At 33.3% G+C, this 18,822-nt stretch overlaps 1 protein-coding gene across 1 annotated transcript in view; it reads left to right on the forward strand.

The window, feature by feature from the left end:
* LOC148281591 (nuclear receptor subfamily 2 group F member 6-like) overlaps positions 1-10,862 on the forward strand; it is a 37,251-nt gene extending 26,389 nt beyond the window's left edge. The window contains exons 3-7 of the mRNA XM_088226501.1: positions 1,130-1,324; positions 4,668-4,787; positions 5,432-5,905; positions 8,028-8,156; positions 10,642-10,862. Coding sequence (XP_088082627.1) covers positions 1,130-1,324; positions 4,668-4,787; positions 5,432-5,905; positions 8,028-8,156; positions 10,642-10,862 — 1,139 coding nt within the window. The remainder of the gene's footprint in view (positions 1-1,129; positions 1,325-4,667; positions 4,788-5,431; positions 5,906-8,027; positions 8,157-10,641) is intronic.
* Positions 10,863-18,822: the final 7,960 nt, after the last annotated feature.

An 18,822-nucleotide genomic window follows, 5' to 3' on the forward strand; every position in this document is an offset into this window, starting at 1 on the left:
TTTTTTTTCTTAGCACACGCATCAATACGATTTTTTTAGTGACATATACCACAAACTTTAGTATTCTTTGAAATCAATTAAGTAAAATGTCGAGAATATTGCAGTAATAATGGTGCTAAAGTTTTCTTTTCATATTTTAACAGTCAAATAATCAAATACCACAAAAAATACTGGGCGTTGTAATGTCAATGTACATAGTAGATGTGTAGTTGCGAGCAACAAATTTTAATGCTCTCTTGCAAAATGTCAACCATATATTTTATGATTTAAAATTTTATTTTAGTAATTTTTCATGCCTATAAAGCTTTTACATATGTAGAAGTTATATAAAACATGAGTATTTAAATAACATAAATTTACAAAAATACAATATAAGGAAATAAACGATATAACAGTGTTAAGAAATATAGTTGGTATATATAAATAAAAAAAGAAGCTGTTAAAGAGAAAAAAATTGTATGATATAAATTTTTTTTAAATATGTAAAATTAATGTAATAATCCGTAAGAGTTAATCAATAAATTTTCAAATATACTTATTTTTTTAAGTTACCAAGCAACATGTAGCAACGTTACAAAAGAGTCAATGAAAGATTTCGCGTTTTTTTAATAAATAAAGAATTTCGTATTAATTTTTATAATTGAAATTTATCCATTTTTTTATTTTATTTATTTATTTACATACATAAATTTATTGTACATTATTTGAGACATAAGTCTCAACTCCATGGGACTAAAAGTCCTGTGTTGAGATGGGACCAGCAATTAGTTGACACAGACACATGAGTATAGAGAAACTTTTTTTTTTTTAATACATACATATGTGGCACATATATATGGCAAACAGTAAACTCAAACATTCGGAAAATTATGTAGGAATTACGCTTAAATAATCAACATCATCATCACTCCCTTTTCACACCTAATGGTGATAGGGCACTGCATTGGTACACCAATTGCAGCGTATCTCGTATAATACGTATTTATTAATGTCTTTTATTAATTAAAAAAATAGAACTACAGCTCTTCTGTAAATTTGCTACGTGTCACTTGGTCACCAGCGTCGATATGATGATACACACAAATATCATATTTTCACACCCCGTGGTTAGATCACTATCGATTCTTAGGCAGTGGTTTCATATTTACAGCAGTTCAACACGAGAGAGCGCCCAGGGCCGGGCGGTCCCCGTTGCTGGGCACCACCAAACCAGATCTCCTGCTGCCACCCCTGCCATACCACGTGGCTCCCGCCGCCTACTTTACCCCACATTTTATGTACCCGGCCATGTTCGCTACAAGTTCGGTTTACGCTTCGCACATTGGTGAGTTCCTTTTTTTTTTTTTTAAAAATTGGTTTTAAGAATTAATCTCATAACCAACGATCCACCAAAACAGCGAGCCAAAGATATAACGTATATGTCAATGTATTATATTTGAGGCCACGCATACTAGTAAGATTCGTGTGCTGGTTATATGCTTATTCAGACATATAACCAACACACGAATATATTATATTTCCGAAAGATACAAGTGTGCTCATTGAACAAAATCCAAATCCACACGGCACGGTAAAAATAGGGTGGATTGACATTGATTATATTATTGTGTATTTATAAAAAAAATTCAGAGGCTACTCTTAAGTGAAAATGCAGCAAAAGGAAATCTAGTGGAGATTAGTCGCCCTATTGTGTTTGCCTGGCATTAAATTAAATGTGTCCTCGGCATGGGAAACCCCAGCGAGGTCACATTATTTTTATTATTAATTACTATAGTTTTTAAGCAAAAAATATGAATAAATAACAAAATATATAAACGTGGTTAAAAATCAATTAGAACACCATAAATAAAATCAATCAACCCCATGTAACATTATTTTGCGGTGTGGATTTTTACCGTTGCGTGAAATTCACCGTATTTTCACTATTTCCAGGCATAATTTACGACAAGATTAGTGTGTCCCTAACGCAGGCATAGATTTTTTTAAATGTTTATTTCGTTTCATTTACAGAGAGATACCATGACATATTAAACAATAAATTATTTATTAAAATAGTGAACGGTTCTCCTGCGGTATCAATTTTAGTGAAAACGGGTAAATCTAAGTAAATTCCGGTGCCGAGTCGCGGTAAATAATATCTTATACAAGTATTTTTGTGAATGAATTTAAAATATAATATCCTAAATGTAAAACCTGAATAAAAGAGACACAATAAGAATTGAAGCTTAATAATATTTCCCTTGTGATTTATTTATATCTATTTATTTATAAATCGGCCGTTTCGCAATCGTCGCGCATTTCTCCAAAAGTTCAAATGCTTACGTTCACCATTTTTATGACTCAATATAAAATAATGATAATGAAAAACATATTTTAAGTATAACTCCACTTTTATGAATATTATAATTATTTATGAAATCAGTCAATCATTATTTAGAATTTTAGGGCTGTGGCCCCATAGCAAATAGTAAAATTAATAAGTAATCACATGCTCTAAAAATTTCCAACGGAAAATCTCAATTTTACAAAACTGCTCGTTTAGAGAAACTTCATGACAATGTTTGCATTTTTGTCCAATGGCCAACGCGCGTATTTTGTAAACAACAAAAGTTAATTTAGCGATTTTCGTTGAGCAAAGAAGTTGCATTATATTTTGTTAATAGTATGAAATTTCTACTGCAGAAACGTTGAGAGCCTTCGCTTCGCTGGTTATGTCACATAAAATGTTTACAAGTGGTATAAACAATTCAAATAAGGCAGAAAAAGACGACCATCAATATCAACTGATGAACAAAACGTCATGGAAATCAAAGATTTGATGCTCAAAAATCCTCGATTGACAGTTAAAGACCTCGCGGATACTGTTAACATTTAATTTGGATCAGTCCAGACCATTTTAAAAAATGTTTTGTGCCTGAAAAGAGTGAAAACTCGTTTGGTGCCAAAAATACTTTTTTTTTCGGAAAAATAGCGTCGTGTCGAAGTCTGTGAAACAATGCTTTCTGACAATCAGGAGAAGATGAAATGCACGATAACTGGAGATGAGACTCGGATATATGCAGTCCTCGGCACGGGAAACCCCAGTGAGGTCACATTATTTTTATTATTAATTATAGTTTGTAAGCGAAAAATATGAATAAATAATAAATATAAATAAATAAATACAACCCGGAAACAACCGTCTAATTGAGCGGATTCCGTGCAAAAGGTGAGCCAAGACAGGAAAAATCGCGCTAAAGTCGTTCAAAAATCAAGATCATGTTTACAGATTTCTTCGATTATCGTGGTGTAGTGCATTAAAAGTCGGCCTCGTGGTGTAATGGTCAGTGCATTTGCCTATCATGCAAGAGGTCTCGGGTTCGATTCTCGATATGGTCGGTATTAAATATTATTTAAAAGGGTGTTTTTACACTAGAATATTTCATAGTCCTAGGACTGGCGCCTGAAGCGTAAGTCTGATCATCTTACCTTCATGTAACAAAAATGATCAAGATACGCTGCGATTGGTGTACGAATGCAGTGCCCTATGCACCATTAGGTGCGAAAAGGGAATGATGATGATGATTAATGAATGATGATATTTACGTGAATCTACTCGCAAAAAGAAACCAGAATTATGAGCAAACAATTCTTGGTTTTGGCATCAGGATTATCACATATCTCACACTGCATTGGTGCTTCGAGACCATTTCGCCAAAAGTTCGACTTATATCGTTCCGCAACCATCGTATTCGCCTGATGTGACTAATGGCTATTCCCTGAGCTTAAGAGACGGCTCCGAGGACACTGTTTTGATACGATTGAAGAGAGAAAAACTGAATCACTGCACGCTTTAAAGACCGTTCCGAAAATCTACTTTAACAATTGTTTCGAGGATTGGAAAAAACGTTGGCATATGTAACCTATATTGTATCGGGAGTGGAGTACTTTAAAGGTGATGAAAGAGATTTAGAAGAATATATAAAGGTTTGTTAACAATATCACTTTTTTTTTATCACAGTGTTATATGTGCAATGGTTACTAGTTTTAGGATTATGTTGTTATGCAATTTTTCACAACGTTTTCATCAGTTATGGAGCTCAGAAATTGTTATGTTTAATTATTTCCTTTTGAAAATATCAGTCTTACAGAAGAGAACCAATAGTTTTAAGAGTAAAATCTTTGTAGAATTGAAAAGGGGTGTTTTTTTTTATATGGTGTACATTGCATAATTTGATTTGCAGATACCTCAAATTTAAATATAATCTACAACGGGTCAGTAGTTTGATCATCTTACTTTCTTGTAACAAAAAATGATCAAGATGCGCTGCGATTGGTGTACTAATGTAGTGGCCAATGCACCATTAGGTGTGGAAAGGGAATGATGATTATGAGTTAGAAGGAATGTATCTGTTGCAGTATGTTATAAGCCTTGTACATAATAAGCAAGGCAAAAAACAAGCAACTCCTATTTAAAAAATTAAAAAAAACATTAGTTCAGAACTTAGATCTGGATGAAGCGTTATGGCTTACGGGATGTATTATAAGGTCATATAACCTATTACGAGCATAAGCGTTATCGATATGATTAAGATGATTGACTGATTAAGTTCGTTTTATTTGTCACTTGAATCGCTTTTCCTAATAAGCTCCCAGATAGAATTGGCCAATGATTTATCTAAGTTTAGGCGACGATAGAAGGAGCAGCCTGTGGACCCCTAGTGCACCCGCAGCCAAGGAAGATGAAGTTTCCAGCTCAGAGGAGACCAATAGAACGAACACACCAGCAGACCTCACAAGGCCCTCAGGTAACCTAACCTTTACTGCTATAATAATAAATAAAATACTTTGCTATTTGTACATTTGTACATATTTTACATTGATTTAAGTTTATAGTTTTAATTAACAGATTTCAATAAATATGGACTGTCAAAGATTAAAAATAGGCAGAATAGTGTAAGCTATGTATCGTTTATACGTGGATAATACAATAGATAGGAGAATATTGTCTTGTCCCAGCTCCGTAAACAGCCGTGCGAAAATAAATACACGACGGCGTTTATTACGAGCGAGTTCACGGAAAACATTATTTATTACGTACCAAGATGTATTGGAGTTGTTTAAGGACTAAATAATAACAAACAAAAAATTCTGCAGTCATTTCGGCAGAGAAAATGCGCGGGAGCGATGAACAAAAAAAATGATAGGGTAGTGGGGGTAATCATTGTTCCACGGATTAAGCGTGCCCGTCTATCTCCGTGGCAATGTCTTGTCCTACAAATTGCTGTTTACACGTGGACAATCGATCGATTCCTGGTCAAAATAAAATTATTTTATCCACGTGTAAACGATACTCTTAACTAATGTTGTAAAATGGTCAACAATGTATTCTTATATTTTATGCGTGTATTTTTTCAGATTATTTGAATCATCGCGTAATGTTTAATTACAGATTTAACAATCGGTACAACCAGCACCCATATGCCACTCTGCACCGACAAACTAGCGGACTCGAGTGCCGAACACAAGACGAGCGTCCCATCGACCACCACAGATTGGAATGGACAGTTCATAAGCAGGAACGAGTTTATGTACAACCTGGACGGGAAGAACCAGGCGTTCAACGACATGTGCGATATTTTCGTCCAGGCTAAGGATCTAAAAACCGCTATAAGCAGTTCTGGGTTGCTGGGCAGCGCTGGGGGTTCGGGCGTATGGAAGAGAGGTGTAGACTTGACAGCCGGGCCGAGGTTCTGCGAAAGTGTTCATGAAATGGCCGCCCAGGTTCTTTTCTTGACGGTGAAGTGGGCGAGAGCTGTCCCATCCTTCGTGCAGATGAGCGGCGCTGATCAGGATGTTCTGCTGGGAGCATCTTGGCGAGAGCTTTTTGTTCTGACGGCAACTCAGTGGGGATTACCTATTGAAGGTACATTTTTATTACATAGATAGGTACACACTGCGCTTTTGAATGTTTAAGGAGATAGGCGAAGTCTGGGAATTTTTATGAATAAGTATTTGAACATCGTTTTTCTGACGCTCTCTCGAAAACGTCTTCCTGATATTTTGCTAAAAAGATGACTGAAAATCAACAAAATCGACGTTTCGCTGTCCCGTTTTCCGCACTGCAAAACAAAACCGATTTGTTTGTTTTTTTAAGAAAGAGTAACAGAAACATTTTTCCGTGTCGGAATCTTTTTCGTTTTTTAAAATTGGTTACCATATTTGTATACCAAAGGTCCGAAGACGGCAGATAAAACTGGACGCTTTTTTAGGTTTTTGGATGGTCCTATTACAGCTGCCATAAGAAACAATTTATCTAAATATGCCAAAATTAATGGCGAGCTACCTCCGAAACCAAAATCAATACGTTTCACATGGCTTGTTTGGTGTCGAACAGGGCAAACCGACATCTAATTCTAAACGTAATTTTCACACCGACTCCAATTGAACTGTGGCTCCTCCCCATTGGGATCAAACTCCTTCTAGTGCCACTTTGAGCATTCAGTGCACTGGACCCACCCACTTCACCCGATATATAGTTCTGATCGCAGGATTCACAAAGTTCGGAATGAGATCTTTTTCTGAGCGCATTTCTAGGTATATTGAAGGTAGTAGCAGCAGTCAGTAGAGCTTAAGTCTTTCTATTTCATCCCAAGAGCATCTCTGAAAAATCCTCCACCAATTACATACTATAGTTTTCAAAAAACTCACTTGGTTTGGATTACATTACTCAAATCAAAATTATAAACACTCAAACAAATATTATGAACACTCGCCCACTTCAGGTCTGTTGTCTTGAAAAAATCATTTATATTAAAACACCTGCTTACCGATTAAAGTTTTTATAGCGCCAGCACATTTTTTTCTAAACTACAAAAATATTTGCGTTCTTATGATTTTTTTCAACGAGTTGTAAATAACTCAATATTATTATCAAAAATGGGAAGCAAGTTGGGGTAGAGAGAGATTCGAACCTCGTACCTCTGATCCGTGAGTCCGCAACACTAGCAACGGGACCACGACCTGATTCAACATATCTCTTATGTACAGATTTGACATAGCAAAATTGATGACTATCGGTGAAATTTAAGTCAAGCCAAAATAAAAAAAAAAAAAAATTAACATAAATAAATCAAATATACTCGTACACCTTTTTACGTTACGTTTACGTAGTAACGTCTTATTTCGGCTCGCTTCCTTCACAAAAGTCAACAGATGGAAGAGTTGAGAAAATGTGAATGTTTAAACATAGGCAGCAGTTCGTACGAACTATGCCCTGAACTCTCCACTTATACGTTTTGCTCGTGAATATGATTTGAACTTTCCCCTTATTGATCCATTTGATTGTAAAAAAATAACATTTAAAATGCGCGTCTTAAAACATACTTTTTTGTCTTATACTTAGTTTCAATAATAAAGTCTTATTTTATCTTATTTCATCTCTAATTCTTAATATTTTATATATATTTATATTTTTAACACTTGACTCTCGTGCAATATTTACACACATGTCCACCCTCATTCCAATATAACACCCACTCACCCACCCTCTCACTCACTTACACTCACACAAACACACTAGTATGTATTGTACGCGTATTTAATGTATTTCTGTGGATATCTGTCATTGGTTTTATTCTCTGTATATTTTATTTGTTTTATATTTTTTTTACATGTATTACTGTTGATATCCCAAAAAAAAAAGAATGGTGAATGTTACACAGTGTGTAAAGTAAACCTAAACCAGCCAATGACCGGTCATGAGCCCTGTAAATGTCTAGACTTCCATATTCCCTTCTCAAAAATGGTTTCCCTGTCTGTTGCAACAAATTTAGATCATTAATAGTAAATGAACATTTATTTATCAGAAGCACTTAACACTCTTGTAAACATCATACAATATTGACTTTTTTGTTGTTTTTGGTAGATTATTATATATTTTAATTGTGATTGGTGCACCTACACCATTATTATTATTATTATTATTATTGTATAGTCTAATTAAACACAAAATGAAGTATTGATGAGTATGATGTTCCTCGTTATAGAAAGTGAGGCCTCTGCTGATCTACAAGATCTCGTGCGGCAGTTTACTTACCTGAGCCAAAGAATGGTGTGTCTGCGTGTGGACCACACGGAGTACGCTTGCCTCAAGGCTGTTGTCTTGTTCCGACCAGGTGAGTTGAAAAACACGGCGTTGATACTTCAAGCGAGAAGTGTAAATATTATCAAATTCCACTAGACAAAACAAAAATTCTCTTCAAAAAATGCTAAAAATATTTGTTATATACATAATAATAACATCCGAATGCTTCTCTTAATTATTTTTAAGATTTGTCAAAATCAAAATTATTTTTAAGATTTGGCAAACAATAATACTGGCATAATTTGTCGACTAGGCGAAGAGCTTTTAGGGAATATTCAATCATTTATTTTTCATTGGGTAATCAAATATTATGTACAAAAATATTGTCAATGTCTTTGTATATTAGTTAGTATAGGACACTCATGCACACACCAAAAAATGTTAATAATAAGAAATGAAAAAATATGAATATAATAATAAAGTTAAATATCTGCTTTTCTCAATATTTCTATGGTTTTTTACTTAAATTTACATGCATTGTCATAAAAAATATCAGCCTCGGTAAATCTATTGTTATATTGGTCGCATAAAGATTGTTTCAAATAGCTTGTTTCTTTCTTTCTTTCATTTATTTTTGCACCACTACAGGCCAGTAGGCCCAATTACAGTGATGAATTACATCACAGAACACCCAGGATTGAGAAAAATTCATTTTGATTTTTGTGTTCTCACCGGGAATCGAACCCGGAACCTTCCGAGCGTGAATCAAGCGTCTTGACCACTACACCACGGAGGCCGCCTGTTGACGCGTTATCTGTGTAAAACAGACAATTTTGTCTTGTCGGTCTATATGGCACACGGAATGGAAGTCTTTCAAGTAGATTAGGGGAATCAATTTGATTATTTATTAATTTGTATAAAAATAACTGGTCTAACATTATTCTTAAACTTTTAAGATAGTTAATTCCATGGTACTGCATACTTTCAGCATAGTTAGAGAAGTTAAGGATCAACCGGTAGTCGACCTGTTAGAATTGTTGTTGGACCCTTTCTACTTTCTAGTCTGATAATACTAACATTATAGTAAGCTGACCAAATAGGAGTACAGTATTCTAGCTGGGGACGAACTATAAAGTTTTTCGTATGCCTCTGCATGTTTAAATGGTTTCAATAACCGCATGCTAGGTCCGACCATTGTATATGTTTTTTTCAGAACTGATTCAATGTGAATATTAAACATTAGTTTTGTATCAATAATAACACCCAAGTCGCGAATTTGACTATCTGTTATAGAGATAGGGGTGTTATTGAAAGAGTTAGGAAAGCCGATCGTCGTTTGTTCGCGCGAAACACAAGGCGAGTGACATTTACTTATATTTAATTTCAGTAAATTTTGCTTACTGTTAAGTAAATAACAGCATTTATCAATACTATTCCTGGCCGATTACCTTTCGTTCCCATCCTTCCTTTGACCCATCCTTATGGTACCTACCTAACATCAAGATAGAAGATATTCAAAATTAGAAGATTTGGATTTAGAACAATACAACATTTTTGACTTGACATAAAATCGGAAAAAAACTGGTTGGAATCGTCGCGCGACGTGGAAAACATTGTCTCATTTTATAGTTCATTTTGTCATCCAGTGCCAGAAAGTGAAGAACATTCAGATTATATTAAAGGTAGGTATCCACTCCATGTACCTATTCCTTTCTCAAATATTTCCCAATCACAAAACTGAATGAAATTCATTTGTCATTTACAGTCCGCCTTTTCGCTAACATTACAATACTGAAAAAGTCTGTCGAGATCTTCTTGCATTTTTGCAGTCAGTGTGAGATTTAATGCAGGCGCAAATTTTTATGTTACCAGCAAAGGAGATGAATAAAATTATAATATGTTAAAAAATATATCTGGTAAGGTACATTTACCCCATCAAAAGTGAGTTTGGTTCTTGAAAATGTGGTGTGTACGGCACCATCGTTTGCAAGTACCGAATAATCTTTTTGGTCCAAATCTATAGACAAAAAGTGACCCGAACAGACTCAACTGAAAACAATAATTTCGGGGGATCAATGAAGAAGACACAAAAAAATATTTTCTTTCTCGCTGTAAAAATTTAAGCATTTAAACGTACGGCAAAGTTTATCGAAAATATATGAAAAAAATAATAAAATCGAACTACTTTGAACTACGAGTATTGTACAACGTCTTTAGAATTAACCAATCAATTACAGCGTTATGTGTAATGATAGATTCCCGGTTTTCGGTAGCCATTTTTTTCAACGTTTAGTGTATTTTTACGCTGCGGGGCTCTACTTTTAAATGTCATCAGAACTCAGGACGAGAACATGTGACGTCTCGGGCGTAGTAATTCTAAAATTCCAAAATTAAAAAAAAGAACATAGCGATGATAACACAATATACAAAAAAAATCAATTGTATTTTGGCTTAGTTTACTAGTCTATATTAACTAATACGTATATGTTTTTTTTTTAATATTAAACTTTCTCATTGTTCTGCTCCGGAACTTTTAAGAGTTAGAGACGCTGAGGGTGTCGTCTTTCTTTTTACAGATGCTTGCAGGGGCGGGAGGTCTGCGGGGCGCGCGGAGGGCCTACAAACGCAGGCATTACTGGCGCTGCAGGGGCATAGCCCCGCGCGCTGCGGCCGGCTGTTATTACTGCTGGCTGAGGTGGCTCGTCTCGCTGCCGGCGGCCGCCTGGAGCGCCTCTTCTTCCGCCCGACCGTAGGCGACGTGGCCATCGAAACTCTACTCAGGGACATTAACTCCTAATTGCGCACTGCGTACCATTTCTAGACCAATCAACAACAATAAACCGCCACACTGAGTTTTACTTTGAATGAGAGGATAGAATGGATAAACCAATGAAATGTATTAGTTTGTTATTTATTTTTTATATATACGGCCTAAGCCAATTACAACAGTTACATGAAGAAACATAAATACAAGAAACTGAACAAAAAGAACATAAAACTCTGTAGCAAAGAAAAACAAGGGCAATACAATAATGATTTACAATATATTCATAAAAACGAGTGACAAAACTTTAAGCTAAAGCATGCCAATCCAACTTCATCCCACACAATTTTAGTCGCGAAGAGATCTACAAAAAGCTGGAACATCTATCCCAAAGAATTCCAAGTCGTTTGATGAATTGACTAATCTACACATTCTGGACATTGGGGCATAAAAACAAAATTTGCTCTTGGAATATTTAATAAATAGCAGATTTTGACTTCTGGTGACACGGTTGGGAACATGAAAAGAAATTGATTGCAACAGAGATGGGACACCACTTAAAGCGTTAAGTATTTCAAAAATGCAAATAAGGTCCATCTCGGTTTTACGTTTCTCCAATGAAGACAGATTAAAAGATTGCTCTACTTCAAAATAGGAATAATTACCCCTTTGAACTCCGAGCAACCATGCCACTTTTCTTCGGAAACGGTCTTGGACAGACTCGATATGGTCAATATGGGTCATGTAGAATGGAGACCAAGTAGGAGAAGCGTATTCTAGATGGGGTCGTACTAGTGAGCAATAAAGAGTGTTGATGGTATTAATATTTTTGAAGTCCGTCGTCATTCTATTGATAAAACCGAGAAGTTTGAGAGATTTGTTTACAATTTTATTAATGTGTTCACGATATGAGAGTTTCCTATTTTAAGTAATGCCAAGATCCTTTATTGACCATTCAATATCCTTTATTTTGTAAATCAATACAGTCGAACCTGGATATAAGAGACCTCAATATTAGAAAAATCTCTTTAAAAGCTAACTTAAGGTCCCGTTATTTTACCCCCGAAAACCTCAGTAATGGAGAGTGGGAAAAATTATCTATTAGAAAATCGAATCTAAAATCCCAACTGCTTGTGCGCCCTGTAGCCACAGGACAAGTTAGGACGTTTATTGTACAGCGCCCTTGATGTGATTTTCCACAAAAATGGCACTATAAAAATTATTCGGAATAAATAAATCATTTACTAATAATTAGTGGGCCAATAGGGAAATATCACATACTACGGTTACCAAAAAAATATATAAAATTGATTTAGAATAATTAACTGCATTTTCGAAATCAATATGGATATTGTAGAGAAATGTTTTTATACATAAATGCTAAAAAGAAATTCAATAAAAATATGTTAGTAGAAAAACGCGACGTATTTAGATTTGGTTGTTATGACGTCAAGATTCGTGAAATTGTTCTACACAAATTTCAATGGCAGGAACAAATAAACATGAATCGTGACGTATTAGGGGCGTGGCCAATGGAATCGCCGTTTTTGCGGGAATTCAAAATTACAAATTTAAAAATGTTTTTTATGCAATAATAATTAGCGCAATATTTTTTTTACTAGACAGTACTTTATAGACCTTAATTACTTTAAAAATGTGAAAAAAAAGTGATATTTCCTTATTAAAAACGCGAGTGGATAAAAGGTGTTATGTAACAAAATCAATAAGCAGAGACAGTTATTTGGGGTAAAAATTTTAAACACCAGTACAATTATTAAAAATATAACACCTTCATTTGCTCTCAAATTGTTTTTCTGCTATACAAAGGAAGAATTAAAAAAAAAAAACGTCTCAGTGGCAAATAACTGGCGCAGCGTTTATTTAGTCCTTGAAAAGTTTATTGATGATGAATTTTAGAGGTTGTTTTAGAGACCTTTAAAGATAGGCAGAATGGTGAATGCTACAGCGTGTAGGTAAAATGATCACCTAAAACAGTCGATTACATAAGCCCCGTAAACGTCTAGATTTTCATATTCCCTTCTTAAAAAGGTTCACTATTTCTGTAGGAGTATCTATTGAGTATCAATCTTTGTAAATATTATATCATATTAATCCGATGATAATATACCCTTTTTATTTTTATTAACAATAAATTATTTGTCTATTTTAATATTTGCAGTGTATAAATGAATTCGTGTTTTTTTTGTGATGGCAAATACTATTTCCCTGTTCTTAATTTTTTTGTACATACCTAATGCTTTATTTTTGTTGATTTATTTATTAGAAACTAGATATACTACGATAAGAATATAAATGCGGTACTTTATGCACCTTTAGTTGCGTATAAAGACATGGTGATGATGAGTTTATTGTGAAGTTTGTTGATTTTACACAAATTTATTTAGATAATATGCTATAATTTATTGTCTTTTCTTTTTTAAACTGCGTATTTCTAATAAAAGGACTTATTCACGTCTTGAGAATAATATAAAATAACTTATGAAAAATATCAAGTAGATTGGTAAATCAATTAATTCGATTATTCATTATTTTATATTAACAATTTATTGTTTTTATAGTTTTATATTTAAGAGAAACACAATATAAAAAAGACAGTAAACAATAGACATATACAAGTGTTGATTATTTTTTTATATACCTGCAATTCACAATTTGCCGCCCATCTAGGGCAGTGATCCCCAACCTCCAGTACCGGGCCGTGGACTAAATGGTACTGGGCCGCGCAAGGGCCTGCTTAAAAATCAAAATTACTTTTGAAAAATCGAACATACTTACCTATAAAATTGATCATAGTGCTGTAATGACTGAAAATTAATATTCTTAGGTCAATCCTTTCTCTAGGATAACAAAACAAAGTGTTTTTCCAAAGTATAAATATTTAGTTACTTTTCACCCCGGTTCCCCTATTCCTAAATCTCTATTGCCATTTCCGACATCCTATCCATGCGAAGCGGGGTTTTCTGCAGTGACAGCAACCAAAACAAAACAAATAAATAAACTGGACATACGCAAGCCACTTTGGGTGTCACAATCTCCTATTACCCCCCAGATGGAACCATCTCGCTTCAATAAGCAAGATCAGGGTTCTCATTTAGTAAGCAGTAAGTTCAAATATTCAATCTGATTTTATTCATTTTTAAGGGGTGTATTTTATTTTGAGAACATGTTTAAACACGATTCAATTAAAATATTCAATCAAAACACATAAAACTTTAACATCAAACTTTTAAAAAATATATATAAATAACTTTCAACTTAATATACCTGCAAGATATCAGAATAACATTAAAATCCCGATGTTAAAACTCATTCTCATAATTCTTTGATCTATCTTGAATAAAAATACTTTCAACTTTCTGTTGAACCTTAAAAATTTTGAAAATACCCATAAATCCAAAAGAAAATTTAAAAAAATATCTGAAATTTAATAATCCTTCAAAATTATTTTATATATTTTTTCTTAATTTTTCCCACAAACCTTGTGTTTTCTTTACTATTATTTGTCACTCCAACTTATGAACCACAGTTGTAAATTGTATTATTATGTATTGTTATTAATTAATTAATTAATTAATTCATTCAATGTGTTCCCCCTCCCACCAGTGGGCCGCGGTAAAATTATGAAACGTTGACCGGTCCGCGGCGACAAAAAGGTTGAAGACCACTGATCATATTTCGGATTTATTCGTTACAAAATGAATGAAACATACTAAGAAAAAAATTATATTAAGCATCAAATGAAAAAAAATTATAAATAAATTTTAATATTTGGTTCAATCCACATTATATGATTTCTTTTCCCTAGTTAACCCTTTTGTTCCATGAAAATAGATTAAGTAGAGTTTATGAACTTTTTCTTTTTGAGTTGTGTTGTATTTATAGCTTGAAAAAGATTATTTATTTTCTTGTTTTTTTTTTTTAAACTCTTTATATATATATATATTTTAAATGTGTTACAAATTTGTTCCATTAGGGAATTGCAATATAAAAAGTTGCTATTTTTGCAATACGGTGTAGCATATTTCCAAAAATAAAAAAACCCGTATTACAATCAAACCACAAAAAGGTTTGAAAAAAAAAATCTTACTTGTTATGATAATTATTATTATATTGAGGTTTGTACAGGAGTAGTAATTTTACACAGCCAAACGGGTAACAGCTCTTCGCAAAACTGATCCCCAGGAGTCATTTTTGGAACTAATTACTCAGTAATGGCCGAAACTATTTAAACATGTTGAAATATGTTCCGACAGTGATTAGTTACATCAAATAATGCATTCTCACTTAAGAGATATATGAGTTATTTTACACTTGGACAAATTTGTACTGCCAGGGAGCAAAGGGTTAAGTTACTTTTCTATGATGGCACTACCTATATATGATGGTATTATCTATATACGGCTAAAGGGCTTATGGTTAAAAATGCTATAACATAATAATGTATACAATAATTAGTATTGATGCTCTGGGCAAAGTTAGAATTAAAACTAAGTAGAATTGTATATTTACTTACATTTTTATGTATAGAAAATAGCAGAAAACTTTTAATTGGAAAAACATTTTTTTCAATGAATTCTTCGTGTTTGCTAACTTTCCTACAAAAAAATTGTGATAATTCGAGTGAGTCACAAAAACAAAAGAGTAATCTCCAAATTTTTAAAATAAAAATGCTGATTTTATTAATTTATACATCTTATAAACATCCAGAAGTTACTTTATTAATGAAAGGTTCACATGCTATTCTCTAATTGGAGATCGCTCGACTTGATTTTAATACCCCCCCTATTGTTTAGCATGCCGAAAAGATAATTCAAATTCAAAAATTGTTTTCTTTTTATCAAATTTGAGCCCATTGCAAGAGAAGTGAACCGAGACTTTAAAGGTAAAGTAAACCCATTGCTTGTCACATATTGCATTTCTGTAATCAGGACCTATAATCGGAAAACCTCATTTTCGTGGTTCTGTATGTACAAAACATTTTTAATTGAAAATATCAAAACAGTTTAGTAAAAAAATAGACAAAAAGCTCAGAGTTAAAATATTGAATTGAAATGTTTTATCATTTTTGCAGTTGTTTCACTTCACCTGCAATGCTTATTTTAATCATTATCAGTTTTTTAAGGGATGTTTTCTAAACATTGAACAATTGAACACAAAAGCTTTATTTGTTCACAATGTAAAAAACCCAATAATAATCCATTTTTTTCAAGTTTAGAACATTTATAGATTAAGAAATTGGAATAAAAAAAATTCACATGGGATAAAATAGTTTTATTATTTACATTCTTTTTAATTTACACTAATATCACAAGATATATTATGTTTTACACAAAAAATCATAAAAGGTATGCACACTAAATCAAACTCTGTAATTGAGTAATCTAATGTCCTGAAATACAAAAACCTAAAATTTAAAATGTCCTTGTGAGCTCTGCCATTCCCAAGATGCGTGTATTAATCATTCATTAACAATTGAACAATTATACGAATCATCTAATAACTACTACATTTAGCAAATAACAAACATAATTTTGCTACTTCCAGTTATTTGAAAAAACTCAGCAATTAAACAAATTGAGCCGATAAACTTTATTTTGAATATGTACTTGAATAAAGTCTTTTTTATAGAAGTAAAAATTAATATTGTTATTTTATACTGTGTGATTTTTAATTATGTTTTATCAAAATAAAATTGTTATTTCTGTTCTTTATCTAAACGCATTTTAAAATAAACATTTCAAATAACAAAAGACCTCTCCTTGATTAGGCACACATCTAAAGGATTCATACAAGGATTATAGTCAACTAAAAATTGTAGTTACTCCAGAAGTTTTCCAAATTTAATTGTTTTTTTTTACTATCCACCTTGTGGGGCACCGTGGACATAACCTGGTTGAGATTTTTACATTTTAATGTTGAAAATGATTGTTGTTGTTTAAATGATGGATTCTTTTATGTGATTCCCTGACTGTATTTATCATCTTGGATCTTAAGGCATCTTGGACAGTGAAGTTAAATAAGTGAGCTGCACAGTGAGGGTAACTTCTGCAGCCCTTTGAATTCTACACTCATGTTTGTGGCACGGTCATAACACTGCTCACTGAATTTTTCACTAGATATGTCCAAATGTACTAGAACTACTTCAGTATCTAAAAAAGGGTTTCTGCTTTAGTACTAACAGTTTTGTACAGCCCGATGAAGTCTTCTCTTGCCTTGAATTTTTCGTGAACAGTAAACACGAAGAAACTTCATGAATTGACCATATTTTGCAGACGATAAGACGCATCGGACCATAAGACGCACCTGAATTTTTCGTTGAATTTTCAGAGTAAAAGAGTGCGTCTTATGGTCTGAAAAATACGCTAAATGAAAACATGGAATGAGGAGTTGCAAATCTCGTTGACTATGATAGAAAAATACTCATGGATCTTGATTTTATTTATGATACATCACAAAATATTATCTCCCAATATCCTGGATAACGAGTAACTTGTATTCCAAACGCTAAACCGTTGAGCTTGGGTACGTTGTTTTTTCTCAAATTCAGTAACTGTCTAAAGTTCAAATATAATTCTTTATGGTACCAAATTGGTACCTGATCCTTGGCAGCAGAGGAACATTAGAGAAGTGAAGATGTCCATAAGAGTCAAATGCGCTATCATCTTAATGTCGATTTGATCATTATGTTGAATAGCTATGCAAGTTTTGGAAAGCGACGCCAGGTTAATTATATCTTCCTCGTGGGTTTGCATATTTTCATGTATCCGTAACTTTTTTACCCCTTTTTTCAAGTTTGAAAGCCCAAGAATTGTGAAAGTGTCCTCCTTAAGAGAGCTGTGAAAAATATCCGGTTTGCTTACCGTAAACGGACCAATCGGCCGAACTGACAGAGAATAAGCGGAAGAGAACCTCTGACTTCACACGCGGGGATATTTCCGAAATATAAAAGTTTAAAAAATCATAGCGCTGATAATACAATGTATAAAAATTGAAAAAAAATATATGGCTTAGTTTAATAGTCTTTTAACAAACAAAACAATATAAAAAATCCACTGAACTTCCTCAATGGTGGATAGCGCGTTTGCACTAGTATAAGTACTCAGGGGAAATAAAGGAGGATTAGCTGGTTATGGCGAAGCGTATAGGGACGGCGGCAATTGAAAAAAAAAGTAAATACCTATCTTTTCATTGAACAACCACTAAGATAAATTTTCGGAAGAGTTTTAAAAAAAATGAGATATTAAAGTGCGCAAAATGCGATTCGTTTACTAAAATCTAGTGCGGATGTGACCGTTTCTTGCTTCTCCTCTCCTGCCTGATCAATGATTTTGGTTAGCAACTAAACTCATGCATGGTCTTTCTTTACATAGCATCTGAGGGCTTGGTACTGAACAGTTCAGCTCATGGTAAGGAAAAATATTTTTGAAGTATATTTTTCAAAAATAAAACACAATAATCGAATTAAAAAATAACATAGTGTGTAGCGTGCTTTTCATTCGACACTTGGTCAATTACCCAAGGACACAGGATAAGATGTTGGGAGGGCTCTGCGCTATGGAGTCGGCAGAACATACTGATTTTATTAAATAAGCAATTTACAAATGAAAATTATTAAAAATTTAAATGTACCTTGAAATATAATGTATGTGTTATCTTTGACAGAACTTTGTAAAAGGATCATTGATCATCGCATATTATTTTATTTATGTAACATACAATTGAAATTCCATATAACTAAGTGTATTTTCAATATTCGCCACATCCAATTTAAACTATTTTGGCATAGAACAAGAAGTACTTTTAATACGTGTGTGCCTATTTTCTTTTCCATTCCCACATCCGTATTAAAAATCTTTGATATTTTTCATTATAAGTATCTACGAACTACCGTTTTTGCATTTTCGATACCACATGTCATTATTTTTTTACTACTTGGAAATGGTGAGTACAGGAAATAGATGACTCACTTATT

Source organism: Micrasema longulum, unplaced genomic scaffold (assembly GCF_059751315.1).
Source record: "Micrasema longulum isolate JH-2025_06_02 unplaced genomic scaffold, ASM5975131v1 h1tg000435l, whole genome shotgun sequence".
NCBI classification, from domain to species: Eukaryota; Metazoa; Arthropoda; class Insecta; order Trichoptera; family Brachycentridae; genus Micrasema; species Micrasema longulum.